This window comes from Hipposideros armiger, unplaced genomic scaffold (assembly GCF_001890085.2).
Source record: "Hipposideros armiger isolate ML-2016 unplaced genomic scaffold, ASM189008v1 scaffold_48, whole genome shotgun sequence".
Lineage (NCBI taxonomy): Eukaryota > Metazoa > Chordata > Mammalia > Chiroptera > Hipposideridae > Hipposideros > Hipposideros armiger.
In genome coordinates, this window is record NW_017731398.1 from 2,023,553 (window position 1) to 2,047,114 (window position 23,562).

Below are 23,562 nucleotides of genomic sequence, written 5' to 3' on the forward strand. Positions count from 1 at the left end.
GCACGCAGGACCTGTGCCTACTGACCCCCGATGGCTTTCAGTGGAGAGGTTCCAGGTTTCAGGGTCTGTCCCTTCCTGACACTGGGTCGAGGGTTCCCCCACGTGGATGCTCTCACGGGCCCTTCCCGCTCCGACACCCCTGGTCTGGCTCCACCCTCCGCTGGCCCGGAGCGCAGCTGGAGCCTCCCCAGGTCATCCATGACAAGCTCCTGGCTGGGAGGGCACCTTCTCACAGAACGTTACCGGAGCACCTGTCCCCCAGCAGGGGGCTGTCGCGGCCCCTCTCCCCGCTCCCAGCTCCCCGCGCTGGCGGCTGAGCCCTGATGCCCCTTGGCGGGAGGACAGCAAGGGCGCCTCCCGGGTCTGCACCGCGGCTGCCGGTGGGTGGGCACGAGGGGGCGCGGGACACGCGGGACGCTCCGGGCGAGTCACGGGGCGCTCGGAGCGCTCAGCGTTCCCTGCAGGCGCCGCCGGAAGCCAGGGCGGGGCGCCCGCGTGGGATGCGGTGAAGGGCGAGCGGCACGGCAGTGGCGATGAGTGCCTCTGCGGCCACCGGGGTCTTCGTGCTGTCCCTCTCGGCCATCCCGGTCACCTATGTCTTCAACCATCTGGCGGCCCAGCAAGAGTAAGTGGGCGCACGGGGGAGGCAGAGGGGCTGGGGTGGTGGCACAAAGGGGCAGCAAGAGACCCGGCAACTTTTCAGGTGGGGAGGGTAGGGGAGGCGCGTCGCCTCAGGGGTCGCACTGGCCTGCAAGGATCCTCTTTCAGGCTGGCATCCTTGCCATTTGGCACAATTTTGGGCCAAGTGCTGGGTGCCCTCTCAGGGCCAACGCTGTGCCAGTTGGCTGGCTTACACAGATCGATAAGGCAATGCCCCTGCCCTGAGGAGCTCAGGGGCAGGGTTGGGGACAGTATGACACCCACGGCTACGCGGGAGTGGGGGACGGGGGGAGTGTTAGCTCCGATTGTGCCTTGCTCAGATCGGTTTGCGTTTCGCAGGAACGCTTCCATGTATGGACACACACATACTTATCATTTCTTATTAATTTTAGAAACTGCTGTGAATGACTAGTGGAAATAGCTAGGAACCAACAGGCAAAGACCTGGGTTCCAGACCTGGCTTTGGCACTGACGGTGTGGCCTGGCCTCAGTTTTCTGGTCAGTCCAGTGGCCTATATTTGCATCCTATTGTCAGGACCCACAGAGACTGGGCAGAATGGGAAGGGGGAGGCCAAGCAGCGTGAGCCGCTAAGGAAATGGGTGGGGCTGAAGGAGGCAGCGCTTGGGCTTGGTTCAGACCCCTGCCTAAGTAACGGGGGCACCAGCAGCTCCAGCTGGCCTGGGCAGCGGGAAAGGTGCCAGGCCCCGTGCCTACTGATGTTCCTTACAGTCTTCAGGACGAGGAAGTAACCTGTTATGTTATCCACAGCAGTTGGTGCTAAGGAAATTGCATCAGTCTGTATGTAGGCTGCAAACCCCCTCCAGACCTTCAGGCTGCAGAGAAGTGTCTGCCCACAGAAGTGTCTGGCCACAGGGCAGTGACGGGCAGTGACTTCCTCCTCTCTTGCTGCTGGGGCCACCACTTGCTGCCTGCCTTGTCCAGTTGGCACCCATCCATACTGAAGGCTCCCTAAGCACGGGCAGTGACTGCCCTTGGTCTGACCCAGTCTCGGGGCACATCTCCCAGAAGCGGCAACCCTGGGCAGTGAATATCACACATCTGTGAATACAGTCCCTGTACTCCTAAAATGGCATTATGGGCAATTCAACAAATATTTACTGAGTACCTACTGCGTTTTTGGCACTGTTCTAAGTGTTTGGGAGGTAGCTATGACCAAGCCAGAAAAGGTTTGGGGGGGGGCCTGTGTTGAGACAGACATCAATAAATAAAAGGGGGTGACACGAGGGAGTGACTGGAAAGGGGACTGGTGGTCAGGGAAGGCTTCTTGCAGGAGGTGACACTTGAGCTGCAGGAGGTATCCACAGAAAGATCTGGGGGCAGAGCCTTCCAGGTACGGGAGCAAGTTGCAGTGCAGGGAGAAGAATGTGGCTGGACGTGGGGGTGTTTTGGAGGGAGGGCAGTGCAACTTACTGAAGGACTGTGTGGTGAGGAGAGGATTTTCAATGACCCTGAGATTCTGGCCTCAGCCCCTGGGAGGACGGCGATGGCATTTACTGAGTAATTCTGAATTATGTATTGCCGCGTACTGCTGAGCATGGCAGTTATGAATAATTGGTCCCAACCATTCTTCCCTCTTCTTTCTCCACTCTGTCCCTTCCACTGTCCCCACAGTGTCCCTTCCAGGTCCCCCTGGCACTGGCCCTCCTCGACCCAGACCATGGCGGAGCCTCCACAGGGGTTCCCTGCCCCCAGCCCAGCCCAGCCCATGCGAGTGCTTCGGCCACACCGGGATGTCCTGTCCTGCCACTGCTCACGCTGGACTCTCTTCCTCCCTGTCCCTGACTGTGGGAGCCACACCTGGGCTTTATGGCCCAGAGTAAAACGCATCTTCCTTTTCCAGACCCTCCCTCCTAGCAGATGCGATCTCTCCGTCCTCTGAGCCCCCTCAATTGCGCCTTTCCCACGAGAGCTACCTTCCCGTGGTCAGAACGTTCCTTCCCGGCCATAGCTCACCTTTGTATTGTCCTGCCCGGCACTGAACCCTGCGCATAGTAGGCATTCAGTTGAGTTAGCATTAGTTGGAATTAGTTGAAGCTTCCTTCCTACCAGACCTTTTACAAAGGCCTGAAAAACAGAAAAAGCAAATTAAATTGAGGAGTCAGCAAAGGGTTGGGATAGCTTCCTCTTTCTCTGTCTCGCTCCCTCCCGCCCTCCCTGCCTCCCTCTGCTCATACTCACCCATACACATCCCCTCTCAGTAGGAATCTGTTCTCTCAAGGGTATCAGTTAACCACTGGCCCCCATTCCAAGACAAACAACTTTTCCGCCCTTGGGTTCGTCACAACCCTGACTCCCTTTGCCCCCCAACCCCCAGTCCCTGCTGGACCCATTTCTCCCTGTTCTGAGCACTTCGCTTTCACTGGGAGACACAGATGGCTTGCTGCCCCAGTTTCTCTTCAATCGTTGCTCCTCCCCTAGAGGTGGAGAGCATGAGAAGCCTCGGTGAACCAGTTTACACTGCTCTCTCATGGTCCAGAAGAGTGCCAGCTGTGTGATGGTGCCAGCTGTGAGCCTAGGTCCTTGGTAGGAGCAGGGATGGGGTTGTCCCCTGGCCACCACCTGCCTCGGGCTGTGGTTAACATGCCTGTCAGCTTACACAGCACCCTAACCACTGCTTCTTCACGGGTTGCTTCAGCCCAGCATAGTGGTTTTGACCCCCATCAGCTTCTTCTCCCATCCTCTCCCCCGTCACCTCATTCCTGCAGGAAGAGGCTGGAGTGTACACTGATGGGCACCGCTGGAAACCTATTTCAGTCTCTTACCTCTGTCATCTGTCCATCCGACCACATCTCCTTCCTTACTTCCTCTTCTACTCCTTCCCTCCCTCATCCGTCCATCAATTCTTTTTACACCTTAGCAGAGGTCCCCAGGCAGACTTTTAGCGCCACACTCATCCAGGTATCTTGAAAAGTTGCATATTCCCATGCCCCACCTCTGAAGTATTCTGATTCCTTAGGTCTAGGGTGGCATTTGGAAATCTGGGTACAGCTGATGCCCAGAGCCCACTCCCGACTCTCCGTGGAGCCTGGAGCCAGGTGCTGGGGATATGGCTTTTCTGCACCTGTGGCCAGTCTCCTTGGGGCCCATCAACCTGTAGGTTGGATGGATCACTTCTCAACTGACCTGACAATGGAGGCGGGTTTCTGAGCGATGCCTGGCACCCATTCCAGCTGCAGGTGTGTGGAGTGGACTTGAGCATGAGTTTGTCCCTCAGTCACTGATGGCGATGGTGGGCTGTGGAACCTGTCACTGCGAAGGGTGCTTTCCAGAAGTCCCAGGGGCACATGGCGGGGGTTAAACAAAGTCCTCGTGTCAGTCTGCGGTGTGGTGGTGGTGTGGAGAGCTGTCAGCTGACGAGTGGTGCTTTTGGCAGCTCTCAAGGGCTGCTGAGGAGGTCTCTGGTATGTCAGGTCATTGGAATGGGCCAGGCAGTGCTTCATCTAAAGCTGGAAGCCCTGCTGGCACTGGAGGTGTGACAGGGAGTGTGTCTCTGTGGGGCTGGAGGTGACCTCCTGGATGAGAGAGCTCAGAGTCCACTGAGACAGGTCCCCCCACATATGCAGGGGCCTCTCTTGTTCATTGACAGTGCCTAGCACATAGGGGTGCAGAACATACCTTTTCCTCAATGTTTTTTAATTAGTTAATAAAAAGATGACTGAAATGCCATGACTTTCCCAAGGTCACAGTCAAGCAGTGACAGAGTTGTTACTAGAATTCGGGTCTCCTGACTGCTCACTTCACCAAACCTTGTGGCCTTGTGCTTCCTGCTGAGGAGGGGCCATGGCCCCTGGTCTCCTTGGCGCCAGACCTTTCCCAGGAGAAGGTTCAGAGGCTGTGTCCAGCCTCGCCTCACCTCGGCTTTCTGGGTGTGGGGCTGGCTGCTGGCCTGCTGGCCCTGGGTGTGGCAGCTAGCTTCACTCTGGCCTCAGGTCCAGCCCAGACTCGTTCCCTCCTTGGACTGGCTATGTCCTCTGGTCCCTTTGATTATACTGGGTTGTCGGAAAAGTCATGCCGTATTTTTTCTATGTTTTTCATTGCAAAAATGTGTCATGAGTTTTCCGACAGCCTGTAGCCCTTGTTCATCTTTCCCCTGGAAGGTGTGTCCTGGAGCTCAGTCTGAGGGTTTCCAGCCCGTCAGCCACCAGGGAACAGAGGCTGGAGGGGCAGAGGCAGTGGCCGCTCAGACACAGTCTGTGCAGAAGAGCGTGGACCTGGAGGCTCTGGTCCCCAAAAAGTCACGGGGTGGGAGTGGGGGCAGGGGCAGATGGGCCAATGTGCTGCAGATAAAGGTCATTAACTCCACAGTACTTGAGCTGCAGGCAGAGGCAGAACTGGGAGTAACTGCATTCAATAGCCAGGAAATTCCCGGCACCAGCGTGTTTATTTTGCTAAGCTATGGCCTTCCTATTCTGGTCCTTGCAGCTCCTGGACAATTGTAGGGGTTGCTGCCCTCATCCTGCTTCTGGTAGCCCTGTTGGCTCAAGTGCTGGTCAAAAGAAAACTGCCCCGGGACCCGCTGTTCTATGGTATGTACGTTCCCATGGCAGGGAAACCCTGTGTCCACTGAGGAGCTCAGCACGTGGCCCCTGTCACTTTCCCTTGGTGGCTATGAGTACACTGAGGAAAGTGGCAGGAAATGGAGTATCACCTTGCCTCCAATTAGCCCCTCTTGCAGGCTGTGGACCCCACCCTCTGTCAGCTGCAAGCTCAGGAAGGACCTCCTCTGACAGTGAAGGTCAGAGGTCAGAGCCTGCGGAGGGGAGGGGATGAAGGAGGGATTGGGGGCCAGCCTTCCTTCGCCAGGATCCCGGCCATATTATCACAAATGGCAGGATTTCCTTCTTTTTTTTATGGCCAAATAACTTCCAGTTTTTGACATATGCATATACATGTACATATACCTATACATATAAAACATTTCCTTTATCCATCATCTGTTGATGGACATTTGGGTTGTTTCCTTCTCAGGGGCTTGCAGGCTCCCTGGGACTGCGCTGCTTCTGGGGCTCAGGGCTGTCCCATAGGTCACCTTGTTCTCGGACCAGCAGCTCCCCAAGGTGTGCCCTTTCGATGGCAGAGACAGGGACACAGGTGGGGCTAGTGCCATAGAGCAATGCCCCTCAAGGCCTTGGCTGGGAGCTGCCCACTGTCACTCTACACATATTCCACCGGCCAAAAAGCAAGTTACATGGCCGAGCCCATCAGCAGCTGCCTGGGGGACAGTCTCCGCCCACAAGCGGATCTTGACAGAGGTGGGAGGGAAAGAACTGTGAGTACCTTATTTCTCCCAATTCGCATATAAAAAACTGAAGCTTCCAGAGATGACGTACCTACCTAAGGTCTGACAGCCAGTCAGCAGAGGAGCTGGACCCTGTGCTCCTGCCCTGCTCCACCTGCCTCTGATGGGGCCCCTGTCCACCTTTCCAGACGGGTTTCCTGCGCTGTCCTCCCTCCTTGCCCTCCCCACTCGGTGTATTCATGTCTCTCCTGACTCCCCAGCGTTGAGCACACTTGCTCCCACACCCTCAGCTGTCCGTCCTTGTCTCTGTCACAGCCTTGCAGCCTCAGGGCCCGGTCCCGGCTAGACTCCTGCCCCCTGGAGGGCAAAGGCTGTCCTTGTCCTCTCCGACCTGGCGCCTGATACTCCTGCTAGAACAGTCAACTGATCAGGTGTTGATGCTTCCTTTCTGGGAGATATACGATGGCTGATCACCTAGGATGGCTAATTCCTGGCACGTGTGGGCCTCCCGTTCCTTCTGGGGGACTGTGAACACTGCACTTCCGGCTGCAGCCTCCGGAAAAAGCCAGCTTCCCTTCCCCACTCTCCTCTCCATTTCTTTCTTCACAGCTTTTCTTATGGTCACCATCAGATTTTTCTACTGTGCATGCCCATCACATAGTTTAGGACACCATTTGTTACAACTTCGAAAGTGCAGCTTTACTGATACATTGTCACACACTAAATTTGATCACTTGCTGTTTAAAAAGTATTTTTCCTAAACCATTTGTTGCTGGTAGTTTTAAGCCCATTTAGGAGATTCTCACAACCCTAGTAAGACTCTTGAAGAAGGCTTTCCTTCTTTAATATTCCATTGTACTGTGTCATATCCATTTTTAAAATCACTAGCCTTTCTTCTTAAAGCCACTGTCACTGGCACATAGCCAGTGCCTTTAGGATTTCCAGTGTGGAGTAGGGCAAACATGCTGGACACGCTGCCTGGTAATCATTGAGATGAACGATCTCTTCTGAGTCATTATTTTAAACCTGTGGTCACCTCGATGCTCCCTTAGCCACTGGTAACTGGTGGGGTGCAGGTGTGGCCCTGGGCGGCCACTTGTAGGGAGTGGAGGACAGAACAGAGTAATTAGATGAGTTTGTCATTTTTACCTCCTGGTAGGTGTCCCCTTGGTGATGGCATGTGGGCAGTGATGTCGGATCCATGACACAGGCAAAGATCCCATGTGCAGGAGGTATACTCTGTTAGTCTGCGTTCACAGTGTCCACAGTAGCTTCTGGAAAACATGAAAAACAACCCATTATTATGGTGAATGCCAAGTGCTTGGCCACTATCACTTTGTAAACCGCTGATCTCTGCTCTAGTGTTCGCAGTGTTTGGATTTACCAGCGTGGTGAACCTCATCATAGGACTGGAGCAGGACGGGCTCATTGACGGGTTCACGACACACTACCTGAGAGAGGTATGGCCTCGCGATCAGTGGCCTTCAGCCAAAGGGCCAGCCACCCAAGCGCCTTTGCTCAGGGGCGAGATCCTTGCACTTGGTGAGAGTGGGTACGATACAGGGTATTTCACTTACTGCCCAGGCAGAGGCCAGGTATTATTCACACGGCAAGTGAAGATTAGGTCATGGGAGGCAAATCTCTTCAGTGTGTAGTCCTAACTCCTACCTCACACCTGATCCACACTTCCTTCCTCCTTAACTTGTACTTCATATAAATAAGGTATTTTAAATGCCCAGAGGATGTGTGTGTCTGTTATTATTAGGACATTACTACATCGGAAAGCCAAGTCAGTCTTATGTGTGTGAAGGCATTTAATGAAGCCATTTAATGAAGCCATTCGATTGTAATGACCCTGACTCCCCATCACAGCATTACAGAGCTACCTACCTGGCACCTGAGAGCTAGTCCTATTTTCTTATGCTATGGTGTGATGAATCCAGCCCCAGAGAGGTTAAGCAACTTACTCAAGGTCACATAGGAAATAAGGAGCAGGGTGGAGAGTAGAGTCTTCATCTGTGTTTCAAATAATGGGGAGCTTTGTATGCAGCTAAGGGAGTTGGGATTTTATCCCACATGTGAGGGGAGGTTTTAAGTCAGGGAACACTGCCGTCTGCTTTGGGAAGGGAAGGGTCAGTGCCATGAGCTGCGGCACCAGTTGGGAGGCTTTGAGTGGCTAGAATGACAAGGACTTGGGGGTGAGTTGGGGGTGATGGTGAGAGTAAGGTCCAAGACGATGTCCTGGTTCCTGCTTTTGGAAGAATGCAGGCTATTCAACCTGAGAGGAGCCAGAGGAAGTGTTCAGTTTGGCAGACTTTGGTTGAAATGGACTCTGGGGTCCTAAGCCCTGCTCTCTCCCTCCAGGTCTGATGTGGCAGGGAGATGGCATGGTCCTAGTGCAGTGACAGTCTCACACGCAGCAGAGTCCACAGAGCGAGTGGTTGGGGAGGCCTCACTGGCTTGGTGACACTGCTCTAGCATTTTTAAAAGATAGCGATGGCAGTGGACAGTAAATATTTCCGGGGTAAGACTAGGGAGGTGGAGAGCTTTCCAAGCAGAAGGGACAGTTGGGCAAAAAAAAGTTTGGAGACGACAAACAGCCTGTGTCTCCCCACTCCAGCCTGAGGCACAGGTTTGCAGGGACGATGCTGAGTTCATTTGGGGACATGTGGAGTTTCGGGCAGTTGAGGCAGGGCTTTGCAGGTCTTGAGCTCTGAGGAACGTTCCTGGTGGAGAGATTGGGGACCACCTGAGTCCAGTTGTACCTGAAGGTCTGAGAGGACAGGAGCTTGTCCAGGACGAGGGAAAGGAAGAGGGCCGAGGGTTTTGACAGCCCCAAGGAAAAGCCACATCTTCATGTTCCTACCGATTTTGTAATTTCGTAGCATAACAAGGTTTTATTTTAGCAGAGTAACCTAAATGAGTTCTGTTTTATTCCACTTGCAATGTAGGTCTGGTGTTGTGCGTTGAAGCATTTGAGTCGCATTTAAAGTGGACTTCTTTCTAATGCTTCCCTCAGGGTGAACCGTATCTGAACACTGCGCATGGGCACATGACCTGCTACTGGGACGGCTCTGTTCACTACCTGATGTATCTGGTGATGGTGGCGGCCATCGCGTGGGAGTAAGTCGGCCCGCCGGGCGTGTGTGTGTGCCTTTGCCATCTTAGCAGCCCCTCAGTGGGTATGTAAGGAAGACGCATAGAGGCAAACACACAAACAGGCACAAATAGACATGGGTACATGTGTGGTGGACACAAGTTAGGTCTGGCTTTTTGTTCTGGGCCCCACTGCCCTTTGAACGTGTCCTTCAGAATTAGCCCCTGCCATGGTTACAATTAGAATGTACTGCCCCTGCGTGGGCAGACCCCTTAACTTTTGATTCCGTTTTCTTGTAAGAACAGTCTTGTTCAGGAATTTAAGCCCAGCACATTCTAACTCAAAACTTCAATCTCATGTCAGTTCAGAGCTCTCTCTCTCTCTTCCCACCATTCAGGCATAACCCTGAGGCTTAGGGGCTTGAGTTGAGGCTGGAGTGTACGGTCCGTCCTTTTATTCTTTCTCAACTCACTCTGTGCTAGCTTCTCTGGGAATGTATGTACATGAGGTTAAAGGAAGAGAGGTAGTCTTAGTTGCATTTGCTGTCCTCTGGGTCTTGAGCCCCTCCATTATGATCTGCTAGGTCTGGCTTGGGGGACACACGCGTGGTTTCTTTGGAGACCCCACCACAGGAACCTCTGCACTGCGCCGATCCCTGCAGTGAGCAGTGCTCTCTCTGGCTGAATGTGTGTCACTCCCCTGCCCATGGTGGTTCTTTCTGCTGGGGTCCCTGTATCCCAGAAGGCAGGCCCTTTGGAGTGGGATCCTTTCAAGATGGCTCAAGTCCAGCGACCTTCCCAGGCCTCCCCTTGGCTACAGGTTAGAGAAGGCCATGCATTGTTGTCTTGCCCCACACAAGGCTAAAATTCAGCTTGACCAAATGCCTGCTCTGTGCCTCCTCTCTTTCCAATCATGAACTCAAGGACAGCTCCAGCTAATTTTTGGACTTTTCTAGGCACCAGCCTCTCTGGTCACGAATATTCTCAAGCTCTAGGGAACACGTCAGGTATTTCTGCGAATGCCTGGGCTCTGCTTGGAGGCTGCCATGAGGGGCCAGAGTTTCTGCAGCTCTATTAGCTTCCAGCTGGGGAAGAAGACTCTTGCGGTCCTGCTGACAGTCCAGTCCTTGTGATGGGCCTCTTGTGATCTGCTGCATTTGGCTTGGGGGTGGTTGGGGTGGGGTGGGGTGGTAGGGTACGAAGCACGCAGTCTCCACTTCTGCTCCCTTCCAAGACTCTTCTTTTGAGTTTCTCATAGCCCTTTATGGAGGTAGGTTATGGGGTTATCAGTTGAAAGAACTTTTTGTCAACGTTGCCTATGAAGAAGATTAGGGGTATACGTATAATACCCCAGCATGTGGGGTATATGTCACTTACCATCTTCATCTTTGGGGCTTTGGCCAAAATTCTGACACCCCAGGAAAAGTCCACTTAACATCCTATTAGTCATACTTACAATGACTTAAGATGTAGACCCCGTTTCCTTTCTCTTTTGAACCTTCTTTCTCATTTCGTGCATAAGACCGCAACGCAGGACCCCTTGAGAGTGATAAGCATGCTGCAGGTAACAGATCAGCGTAGCAAGCATGGTTCCTGTTCAAAAGGACACAAAGAGGGTTTTATAAGATGCATGTGTAGAAAGGAAGTTCGGTCACCAGGGTTCCTTGTGTTTGATTTATTACTTTCAATTCAGTAAGTTTTGATTCGTGTACTTTACTAAGTTAGGCTAAAGATACTATTACGGGTCATTGTTTGTGGATCGTATGCCAAGTCAAATGCACTAAAGCCAAGATTTTTTCATTACAGGGAAAATTATAGAACCATTGGCCTATACTGGGTTGGATCTATTATTATGAGCATTGTTGTTTTTGTGCCAGGAAACATTGTAGGTAAGAAACTTTATCTTCAAATTCACTTTCCTTTTCTGAAACAATGGAGACTGTTTTTAAACAGAGAAGCTATTTTGGTTGTAATCAAACCAAGAAATTCCAAGCTCACCAAAAAGCTGTTTTGCAGAATTGTTTGTTTTTCCTTCCTTAACAATCACCTTTTAAGAAATGCTTTTGAATAATTTTTAGAAGTGTACATTGAACAATTAGGCAATTTAATATCAGTGATTCCTGACCTTTAGAGGAACCTAGAGGGACAAGTATTGTGTTTGTGGCTACATTCAGTGTGCAAATACTTTTTAGAACTCTTTGTACTATGGGTAACTCTTGATATACTATGGGAACTTGATAAATATACTTCAAAATTAAGACTTTAAAGCTAATGTAAAGGAGGTTATTTATGCATGCAAGAAATCAGGATATTATTATATTAAATATACTTCTAAAATAGGACATGCCTGTTAAACACCTAGTAGTTCTAAGTTGACCTGTTTTTGGTTTTGTCTCATTAAAAACATTGTCTGGTCCATAGCCAAATTTTAGATGACTTGAGATGGGGGGGGTATCCCAAATGTTACTTGTGTTTATATATGCTTTGGGTAAACTTTTGACTTTCTCTTTCTCTTTTTTAAATAGGGAAGTATGGAATACGCACTTGTCCTGCTTTTTTCTTAAGCATACCATATACTTGTCTTCCTGTCTGGGCTGGTTTCAGAATCTATAATCAGCCATCAGAAAATTATAATTATCCCGCAAAGGTGATTTTTATGAAGTTAAATGTAACCTGTTCTCAAACTCCCAGGGCTCAGTCACATCCACTGGAGCATTTGGGGCTTTCAATCAGGATGACTGTGTGGATTCTACAGTGTTGGTTCACACCTGAGTTACGGTGGCCAAGACTGACTGTTTCTGTCTGAATATGTCTGCTTCCTGTGCCAGTTGTCATCTGGACTCTTCCCCTCCAATTCTATATTCATGTGCTGTGTGGTTTGTCTTGGGCTGTCTGTGGCCTGGAGTTTCAGCACCTGAGCACCCCTTTCAGGGATCTCTGTGCATTTACTGCCTCGAGAGGAGGCTGGAAAGCCGCTGCTGTTCAAGGTAGCACCCACAGCCACAGGGCTTGATTTCCAGCAGATCCAGGCCCAAAGAGGCTGGCTGCAGGGCATCTTCTGAGTCAGCTCTCTTCTAACCACAGCCAAGTGGTCAAGGTGAAACAGTCCTGGCCCGGCAGGTACTCTGTGAAGGTGTGTGTTTCTAAGCTAGTGACACCTTTCTAAGTCTCTCTTCTTTTATAGGTATCAGATCCTTAAGCAAAATTCTTTAAGCAGTACTTAGATATATGAAAATATGAATTAATAATCAGAACATGGTTATTCATTTTACAAAGATGTACAATAGAACTCATCAAAATACATTGTAATTTACAAACACTTCATTTGTAAACATTTAGACACCTGCCATGTAGGCTGAGGTTGGCACATGGATAACTGGTACCCCTGATACCCATTTGAGGAGTGAGGTGGTTGTTAAAAAGAAAAAGAAAACAGTAATCACGGCCTTGGTCTTAGTTCCACTCTGAAGGCTCCATGTCAGTGTGTCAACAGTGCCCCGGTCCGAAGGCACACAACTGTTTATTATATTTTTAAACGTTAAAACACAGGGATGGCTGAGGAGAAACGCACACTGTCACGCAGTGCCGACAGGAACATCAATTCAGAATCACTCCGCAAAGCAACTTGGCTAGGTTCTCAGCCTTAACAACTTTAACCCTTTAGGTCTTCCTTTTGTGAAAAATAAGTGTAAGTGTGTGTGTGTGTGTGTGTGTGTGTGTGTGTGTGTGTGGTGTATGTAGATATATCTCCAGAAAAATATAGCATCTATTAATAGTGTGATAGGTTTATGGTTTACTTTTTAAAAATGAGTTTATCTTACATTTATAACCACGAACATGCTATTTCAAGAAAAAAAATATGGACTCAGAGCTAGAAGGGCCCTTCAAGATCACATGACCCAATCTGCTCATTTCACGGATGAGGAGACAGAGCTGAGGGGGGAAATGATTTTCCTAAAGTTACATGCCTGGTGCTTTCTGATGTGAACTGTGACTCTTCAGAATTCTCTCGTCACCCACCATCACTGCATGCACGTTTCAGTAGGTCTCACACTCTTCCTTGGGCACTCTGGGCCTGCTCATTAGTTACCCACTCTGTTTTAGGTCGTTCAAGAAGTCCAAGCGAAGGACCTGCTGAGAAGACCATTTGATTTAATGTTGGTCATATGTCTCCTCCTGGCAACTGGATTTAGCCTGTTTAGAGGCTTGGTAAGCATAACAGATCAACATAACACTTAAATATATGTGTATCAGACTTCCTATCACACTAACAAACTATCCCTCCCATTTGAGCCTGGAGGGCTAGTCCTGCTTCCTGCCACTCCTAGCTGGGTCAACCCCACACCGCCCGCAGCTCTCAAGGGGGCGGTCCATTCTGGGCTGCTTCATACCACCTTCAGGTCCTTAGACGAAGCTGTCCCCAGGAGTATCTTCCTCCCCATTTTAGGGCAGCTGAAAAATTAGCCATTAGTCTCATTCTTCTGGTTCCTTTGATGTTTCTGATTTAGGTATCTCGGAGAAGGATGATAACTTAAGACTGTGATAAAACCGTGGTCCATGGCCTCCAGGTGTTCTCAGGAGCCAGGAGATGGGGCTGGGGGCTACCAGAGTGAGGAAGAAGTAGAATCCTGGCCACTTAACTAGCTGTGTGGCCTTGAAAAAATTACTTCACCTCTTTGACCCTTAGTTTCTTCCTCTACAGAATAACAGAGCCTACTTTACAGTATTGTTTTAAAGATTAAATAATGAACATCAGGCCCTTCAGAGGGCCTAGTACATAGTAAGTGCTCAGTAAATGACTGCTGTTACTATTTTTATTGATCAGCGATTCTTCCCAGTGCCCCAGTTTCACAATTTATTCTTAGGAGAAACAAATTTGAGCAGCCAGAATTATACAGTCAATTATGTTCAGCTTCAATGACAGTCACTTACTGTCCTAAGCCTGCCCTGCAGAACAGCTGGGGAGCCGCGTAGGGAGAGGAACCTGAGGTAGCAGACTTGTTGTTTGGTGGTCGGCTGGCTGGGTTCAGGGTGAAAAGGGAAGGAAAGGAGAAAGCAGGGCCATAGGCTTCGCTCAGACCACAGAGTGGTGAAACTGTTCTTTGGCTAGTTTGCTGTTAATTCCTGAACCTAAGAGAACAACAAAAATGAGCCCCAACTGTACTCAGGCCCATGCACTTGAGAATGTGTGTGTGGGGGTGTGTGTGCATGCTTGATGGGTGGAGCTTTAGATGGGGACCCTTTGACCAGCTCTGCCACTGGCCGGTTCATGTGTTATCTAGCTGGGATAAGATCTAGGGCCAGGGACATGAGGGATGATGCCTGAGGGAGGTGACTCAGAGGGGACCCGGTAATGTGCCTAGAGCCTACTCTGCGGTGACCAAACTTGCTCTGCTCTTTCAAAGCAGACATGGGAGGTGGCTTTGGATGAGAGGACCCCACTTTCAAACCCTTGTTCTTTACCGCCCCAACAGGCCATGTACTCTGTGAGGCATTGGACAGAGGAGGGTGGCCTAGTAAGATGAAGGTGGTATAGAAATGCACTCTTCTTCCTGCAGGGAATAGCTGGCTAGTCATTCCCAAGAAAAGCGAAGCTGGTGATCTAAAGCAGGCTGTGCTTTGGCTAGCGAGAGCCAGAGGCTTAAACTGAATACTCAAAAGGTACCCAAGAGCAGAGTGTTCGTTTCCAGTGCTGCTCCATTATTAACCTCTGCTTAATCTCCTTAGAGTAAATCTGCAGAATATTTCTTTCCCTTTTACTGATGAGCTTCTACAATACATAGTTTTTGTTAGATAGCAAAGCAGCTTGTGACTAAACCTGGCACATTTTAGCCTTATCAGCAAACCTAAGAACCAGATGTGACTATCTTCATAATGAATTCATTTTTGTTCTCAGATTGCTTTGGACTGCCCAGCTGAGCTCTGCCGAGTTTATGCGCAATTTCAAGAGCCCTATCTAAAGGATCCTGCTGCTTATCCGAAAATCCAGGTCAAGTGGTTACAAAACCTAAGATTTTTCTAAAATTAATTTTCTCTCTTTAAGAGTGGGAAAATGTGGCCTCACATAGGAAATAGGATGGGAATGTTAATTTGTCGAGTTCTTTAGGCCAGGTTAACCGTTGATTTGCTGATGATGTTTCTCTGTTCAATACAGATGTTGGTGTATCTCTTCTATTCTGTCCCTTACTTTGTGGTTGCACTTTATGGCTTAGTGGTGCCCAGATGCTCCTGGATGCTTGACATAACCCTGATACACGCTGGAGGTCTAGCTCAGGTACTAAGAATATGCTCCATTATGGAAGTTTACTGGGGGTTTGGCTGTCATGGCTGAGTATCTTGTCATGGCTGAAAAACATCTCTGCTTGGTGCCTTAGGGTAGGAAATACTAGACACGCTGTCACCTTTCGTTTTACAGTTTAGAAGACATTCCAGCATATACGTTTTATTTAAATCTCACATTTATTTAAATGTGATAGGTGCACCATCATTTATACAGATGAGGGCCAGTAAGGTTACATGATTTGTCCAAGGTCACATGCCCAGCAAGTGGTACTGCTATTTAGAGTACCGTTTCCCAGTTTCTGAACACCATGGCTGCTAAAGAGAATTGAGATCTGTTATGTATAAGATGTCTATATTTAAGATTTCGGAATTCCACTACTGTGATAGGCAGAACCAGGGGAACTCGTTTTAAAAACGTTCTGCTCCCGAGCCTGTCATTCCATCCTTCCCCCTGCTACTCAACCCTGGCCCCAGCTTGGGATAGGTGTTCAGTCAATTCTACTGCACAGAACTGGAAATTAAATTAGCTATGCAATTATTTTATCACACAAAGTGCATTTTCACAAAATAACAACTAGCAAAGCAAACTTATCTTATCAACAAGAAAGAAAATTAAGTGATTTTTATCTTTTACTTTCTTACTACAAGAAACTAAATGAACTTCTTTTAAAATTATCTTCATCTTGCTCTTTTCAAGCAGTGTAAGAATGAGGTTCATCCAGAAACTCCACGCATGTCCATCCAGTTCATTATAACCATGACATAGTAACTGATGGCAGAAAGACACACTAGAATTTACAGGGTTGAAAAGTTACGGTATTCATGTGTTAACAAATTGGGTTGGATCCTTCCAGTCTGAGGTACTTTGTAGGAGCTTTAACTCTTGTTTGTATCAATTAGCCTATGGGAAAACCAGTTTCGTTATACATCGTTTCACTTAGAACCTATCAATGAAATTAAGTGAGGACTTATTGTCTTAATATCAAAAAGGTTGATGCAGCACCCAGAAGTAATGGTTCCTGTCCTCTCCTTGAAGGACTTAAGAGGGAAGATAATTAATATTTACCCTCTTTGCAGACCTCTGAATTCCTGATTCCTCAGGCTTTGGTTTTGGGTCTTTATTTCCATGTCTTTCAATACCAGCTGATGACTTCCAATTTTCTATCTTTAGACTACACTGTTCCCAGACTTTAAATTCCAAACTCAGTCCTTTCACGTGGATGTCTCACTGGCATTTCAGGTTTAATGTCTAAAATAAGACTCTTGGTTCTGCCCACAACTTCTCTTCCATTTTCCCCATCTTCCCTGCATCCAGCAGCTCAAGTCAAAAACTTGGGAGTTAATTCTTCCACTTCCTATTCCCTCACCGTCTCTACTCAGCCTATCGCCAGGTCTGTCTAGTTCTGCCTCCAGAGTAATTCTCAAATGCACTTTTTTACAGCCCTGTTGCCACCAGTGGTCTAAGCTCTCATTACCATACTTCGCGTGAGGCCCACCGTGCTGAGCTGTCCGTATCTGTGTGTGTTAAGGATAGGCTGGCTACGTGCTCTGCTGGAGTAGCAAATACTCCGTGGCTTAACACAATCAAGTTTTATTTCTTGCTTGTGCAAAGATCATGTGGGATCTTTCAAGAGCAAGGCCTGGTACCATCCTGACTACAAGGGAGGCGGATACATGTGGGCTTCCTGTGTGATGAACACATGGCATTCTCTACGTTTTCAGTCTCCCTTAGAGATGAGAAAGCTGAGGCTCCAGGGAGCTGGCTGCTTGCCTAAGGTCACAAAGCTACTAAGTGGCAGACGGGATATGAAATCCTGTTGTCCCTCTCCTCATGCAAACATTAGCATGGTACACAGGTCCCATAGCGCAATGTAAGACTGTGTGTGTGGCACGAAGGAGTTGGAGAGCCTTCGGGGAGTGCGAGGCAGTGACATCCGAGCTGGGCTGAGAGGACTTTATTGGACTAAGGACACACTTAGATACGGGGTGTGCAATAGGTCAGAGGGTAGAGTAAGCCTTGGCGTTTGTTTTCTTGGCCTGGTTCCCGCCTTATTTTCCTGTGTCCTCTAGGACAGGGGGCCTCCCACGCACCCTACTCTTTCCACGTCCTTTCTTTAGAGGATTAGATTGCTCAGAGCTAGACAGCTACTTGTTACCTGTGTTTTGCCTCTGCATGCCACATGCGTGGGTCTGCCCTGCACCAGGCCTGATGTAGGGACACCGATAACTGCTGTCATCAGCGGGGGGCTGGTAAGAGTGAGGCCAGGGGTTTGGACCCGGTCAAGTCTCAGAAGACAGCCGTAATGGCCTAGTCATACGGACGGTTAGCAGTCAGAAGGCGTGGAAGGGAAGAGCTTGGGGCAAACGGGTGCTGGGAGCTGTCTCAGGGAAGACTAACCCCAGATTGTGCCTGCTGGTGAGGCTGAGCCTGCAGATGGACACCTGACTCCAGCCAGGTGGTTCTGGGAAGGGCAGTGTAGACAGCAGAGCAACTGGCAGCAGCGGCAGCTTCGGCCAGACCCCAGGCCTTGCAGGAATCCTTGGGCTTGTCCATCACCACTCAGTTGAACAAGGTAGCCTGAGCCTACAGACTAGATCCTGTAAACATCAGAAAGATGTTTCTCCCGACCCAGCAGAATAACGTGATGTGAGAATTATTCCCACAGGTCTTGGCTGGGCTTTAGTATCTACCTATTCTGGATGTTTAGCCGAAAGAGAAATTACAAATCATACTGCCATGAAATAGTGCACATAATGAGAATGCTGAATTCCAGTCATGGAATTTGTTCTCTACTTTGCCAATACCACTAATGAAATGAATTCTCATCTTGGGAGGGTATCTGACACATTCCTCATAGAAAGCAGTCTCCATAGCCTTGACTAGCACCCTTTAGCTCGCTAAAACGACCATTCCTAATTTAGAAGTTTTATGCAATCATGATCCCACTAACTTCATCAAACCTGCATTTATTGAAAGATCTAGTGAATTCCCAAGAGCCTATGCGATTTAACAAGAAAAATATCTTTGAAAAACTTCTAGATCAGTACAAGTCAATGGAAAACAGTTAAGTAGTTACTGGGTCCCTGATATCAGACCATGTAGGAGTCTGCCAAACCTGCCGCCTTCAGAAATCAAAAGATCAATCAAAAAGTGAAAGAAAAGGAAATCAAATCAAACCAGGACACATTTTAGCCCGGAGTTCCACTGGGAACTTATTCATAACCCAAGTGTCTTCCCATAGAAAATCCTCAGCATAGGATTCAAGTTGCAAGTCTAACTTGAAAAGTATTATAGGCTCTTTAGATCCACTCATTAGCATTTTCTATCAATTGAAGAATTTCTGTCTGCTAAAAAAAATCACTGAAAATTAAAAGGAAAAAAACCAGAGCCAAAATGACTAAGAGCATGAGCTCCGAAGGCAGATCAGTTCAATCTCAGCCGTCACTAATGAGCTCAGTGACCTTGGTATTTCTCTCAGATCCGGTTTCCTCTTCTGTATGTAGAGTCAGAAGAACAGCACCTTCCTCATAGAGCTGCTGTGAGGATTAAATGATGTAATATGCGTAAAGGGCTTTGAACATTGCCTGGCACGCCATCATCTATGGACCTCGTTGTTGCTATTATTATTTTGTTGTTGTTAGAAGACTCCCAGGAAGTCTGGAGGGGAAATACCTTATGTTGCTCAGAAGATCCATTTATTAATCTGTAGCTACGTGTATTGTGTATAATTACCCAAAAATCAGAGAAACCGGGAGAAAGCTTTGCGACAGCCTCACAGTGGGTTTGGCAGGGAGCTTTCACGCCGCCCAGTTAACACTCACGGCCACAGAAGCAGGAGCGGTTCCACTTCAGCCAGGCAACGCCCTTCCCATCCAGGCCTCGTCCTCCCGCTCCCTGGCTATGCAGGTTCCTTGTACTTTCTCACAAAAGGGTCTGGAGGTTGATCTGTAGATAATTCGGTTGTAAAGAGTTGACTTTACGGGAGGTTAAATTTTATGTTTCTCCTTTATGGAACCCTCTAAGAAATATCTGAAAGGTTTAGGAAGAACATGGGTAACTGGGATACTAATGCAAATCCCATTTCAATCATGTACTTCTAGGGTTATTCATCACTTAACATCTTTACTCTTTAAACTACACTTTGGGTTTAATATCTTTATATACTTATTATCCTTTAGTGGAGACAGTCAGTCTTGAAATTGTCAAAAGGTCAGCAAGGGAGTCCAAAACCAAAGAGCCCAGGTTTTTAATGAAGTAGAGTACAGATCCTGGACAGGTATTTTGGTTGGGTTTTGAATCTGTCAGTGGAAAATCCCCATGTGCTTGGCACGGTCCTAACCTTTTCACAAAGATCAACTCATTGAACCCACATGACAACCCTAGGAGGCTGGCTCCACTATTATCCAACTTGTACAGACGAGGAAGCCAAAGAGGTTACATACCTAACGCAAGCTCAGACTGCTGGTTTGCAGTGTAGCTGGGACTGGATGCTGTCAGTCGGCTTCCAAATTCAATGTTCTTAACCACTAGACTATGCTGCTCAGAAAAGCCTACAAAATGGTAACATAGTCTTGGGTTAGCTACTTATACTGTATGGGCCTAATAACCCGACTATTGTCCCAATGTTCACGTTTGTTTTGGCCTGTATTTATGTGGATACATGCAACTCAGTTGTCCTTTCTGGGGCCAGGGCTGTGATTTTCAGTCACCCCTTCTAGGTTGTCTCTATAAGAAAACAGAACTATTGAAATTGAACCTTTCTTTGGCTTTATTGCCTCATTTTCTAGCCCAATCATCCATCCTAAAAAAATTAAAATATATCTCACTTAAAGGTGAAAAATGATTTAGAATGGAGTAGATGAAAAACTATTAGGGGCTCAACCTGACATCAGTGAATTTTGGAGAAATGTCTGGGATCCGTCGCTTGGATGTATAAGCTCAGGCCCCATCATGAGGTGGGAGACACTGCAGCCACTTCTCACCTATGTGCTTGGCAAGGGAACCCTCCTCAGGTGAGGCTAAGGTTTCTCTGATGCTGTGGTTGGGTGCCCACTCCGCTGAGAGGTGGTCACCACAATACACACCATTAGAACCATGGACAACACCAGAAACTGCAGAAACCTGGCCTCAGGCTCCTTCTCTTACAGACACCTCTTGATCAGAAATATCATCTTTGCCCCGTTAAATAATTCTGAAGACAACGACCTACTAAAACAGGTATAAAAATAGAGAAATGCGTTGTAGAAGCTTTTTGTATTTTGATAGTCACGAGACCATTATTGTAGAATGTTTATTGAGCTCTAACAATGCGATAGGTGGCACACAAAACATCAGACACAGTACCTGCCCAGTGGGCTTACAATCTAATCTAAGGACATGGTCATTGTTTAATGTTGCCATGAGTGTGCTGTTTGTGAAAATGAGGTATTAACTGCACGGTTAGTGCAGGACGAAAGCCTACGGAATCACTGACTGCTGGTTTCCCATGCAAGTAGGCATGATCGCTCCTATCACCCATTCTCCCAAAGTAGGGTTGGCATTTCCCCACATTTGGGGATTTTTGTCATGTGTACCAGTGTCTATAAATATAGAGACACCAAACCCACATTTTTGAAAATCAGGGTTGAAATCTGGCCTCTAGTACAGAAGAAAAACATTTATTACAGTCAGTCAAACACTGCTATTCAAAACAGGCCTTAGGGAAAAATAGTGATGGGAACAAAACTCCTGTTCGGGGTTCCCTCAGTGTCCACAGGACCAGCAGCGCAGGGCAGCCTCTCAAATACCCTCTACTCTCAAGGTCTTTTGTCTTCAGAGCCCAGAGATGAAAAGCCTTTCAGCTGCTGGGTTCCCTCCAGGCATCTGCCCCAGGAGATGTTTGAGGGCAGAGCCCTCTTAGGGCCTCTGGATCACAATGCAGGTGTTCTTGGCAATGCATTCTGTTAATTTCTATCTCCAGAGGGCAGCAGACCTATACCAGAGGTCCCCAGGATGTACCAGTAACTTATAAAAATGTAGCCTTTTAAAATATCTGTCACTGATATAAATCCATACACATGCTGCTTATGAAAACTTGCCCTTTGCTTGTCATGGTAAAATCAAGTGCTCAGTAACACCTTTTATCTGTTAACCACTTAGCAGAATAAACTGATTTCGTATGAAAGGAAATGTAAGATAACATGTATTTAAAGCAAATTACTTAGTTTTCATTCTTGTTATATCTTCGCCTTCTTTAGACTGTGCTACCTCTGTCTCTTCCCTTGGATTCTGATGAATAACTCACCACCTATTACAGTTAGATCCCCAATTCTTTATTCCTGTGTATCTTGAGTTTCAGTAAGGTAGGAAAATGCAGGCTCCAGGGCTGCACTTTGTAATGATAGAAGGATCCTGAGCAAATCTCACAGAAAGAAACCTTTTCTAATCCAGTTTCCCCTGTACTTATGAAAAGTATCAAAAAGGCCAACCGACACACTTTGACCTGTGTTCTGAACACGCACAGAAGCGCTTGCCTTTCCATTTTTAGACGCTGACCAGCCATGCTTCTAAATAAATTACAATTAGATTCAAAGAGGTTGCCTTCATGTACAGTTGCCACTTTATGGAGAGCAGCCATAATTCTATCCCCAGCTGCGTTGGTAACCTTATCTTACAAAACAACGGTTAGCATTTTTTTAAGTTGCACAAGAAGCAAATACATGAATAAACACATAAACCAACTAAGGTACATAATGAAGGGCTTTGAGCTCTTGCTCCAGGGAGCAGGTGAAAGGCTGATAAGTGAAACCGAGGCCCTCGGGCTTCTCAGCTCTGTCCTGTCTTCATCTTCTGGGACACATTTTGTGAGCCACGACTGAGACCTTCTACAGGATCTCCAGAATGCAGATCAGGAAAGATCCAGTTTTATTCCGATTTTTCTGTTAGATTGAACTAATGTTTGGTCTGGGGCACTGGGTGGGTTATAAAACAGCTGGTAAAATAAAGCCGCCCTAAAGGTGTACTTTACTTGAACAGTTATGTCAAGACTGGCCCTAAATTCAATGACATGTTGAAGGCTATGGGTTGTTTGAAAGTGCTGGTTTTGAGGGCAGAGGAACATGGTCAGAACTCATTGTACATCCAACTGAACACAAAGTTCATGCTTACCCTTTTTTTTTTTTTTTTAATGCAACAGGCTCAGTTTTCTCACATCGGTGCTTCTCTTCATGCTAGAACTGCTTATGTGTACAGAGTCCCCGAAGAAGCGAAAATCCTTTTTCTAGTATTAAACATAGCATATGGAGTTCTTCCTCAGCTCCTGGCCTATCGTTGTATCTACAAACCAGAGTTCTTCATAAAAACAAAGGCAGATGAAAAAGTTGAATAAGAACATTATTTCATGATGTTCTTCTCTGGATTATTGACTTCTGTTATCCTTGTACTGATATTTTGTCCCATTCCACTCCCTTCCCATACAGGCACACTTAAGAATATATAAATTCTTGTTTCCGCACTGTATGTGTGAGCTGTATATGGTATTGTGTGGGTATATTTTCTTTTTTTTTTTTTTTGAATGAATACTGAAGTTGAGAAACTGTTTAAAGAAATATTCAAAATTGTTTATGAATAAACTTGACCATCTATCTCAATGTTCTGTTTGCACATATTAAATGAGTGTGAAAAATTACAATTTAGCTCCTACAGTAGTGAGCATGGAAATGGAACTATTCAAAAGTTAATATGGTTTATGCATATTCAAAGTTCAAAACAGCAACTAGAGATCAGAGAAATATTTTTGCATAAGATGTATATGCTTCACTATCAACATCGATATAAAAAGCTAATTACCAGAATATTTTAAAATGCTATTTGAAAAATGTTTTCCCAAGGAAAGCATATTGTTTACTGATGTTTTAATAACTGCTTTTACTAAAAACTTTTTGTGAGTCTAAATAGCTAAAGAGGGATCCATAACTGTATCGTTATCCTTAATGAAATATTTGTTTTACTGGTGACTAGAGATATTTCTATTGTATTTCTATGTATATTTTTAATAAAATTATTTTTGGCCTTTTATGAAGACAAATCTTATTAAATTTGAAACATCTGAAATTTTTTTCAGAAGTTCTGTAATCTTTTTAGGCTTTTTATTTTAAAACTTTGTCAGTAGTATGTTCCAATTCAAAATGCCATCTACAATCTCCTTATGTTTTAGTGTGAGCAATGAAAATCCCCTTTGATGCGATAATCACATTTTATAAATTTTAAATTCAATTAAAATAC

The 23,562-nt window shown here is 47.2% G+C and overlaps 1 protein-coding gene across 2 annotated transcripts; it reads left to right on the top strand.

Moving 5' to 3' along the window:
• The first annotated feature begins 196 nt into the window (after nt 1-196).
• Nucleotides 197-22,929, top strand: TM6SF1 (transmembrane 6 superfamily member 1). 2 transcript variants are annotated; one of them, XM_019640175.1, is made up of 10 exons: nt 199-625; nt 5,105-5,208; nt 7,284-7,381; nt 8,941-9,044; nt 10,824-10,906; nt 11,543-11,664; nt 13,122-13,226; nt 14,914-15,006; nt 15,172-15,291; nt 22,475-22,929. In XM_019640175.1, the coding sequence occupies exons 1-10, from the start codon at nt 534-536 to the stop codon at nt 22,664-22,666; spliced, it is 1,113 nt and encodes a 370-aa protein (XP_019495720.1). In that variant the 5' UTR covers nt 199-533; the 3' UTR covers nt 22,667-22,929. The 2 variants fall into 2 exon arrangements, with proteins under 2 accessions (XP_019495721.1, XP_019495720.1); XM_019640176.1 differs by lacking the exon at nt 15,172-15,291 and having other exon boundaries at nt 197-625.
• Nucleotides 22,930-23,562: the final 633 nt, after the last annotated feature.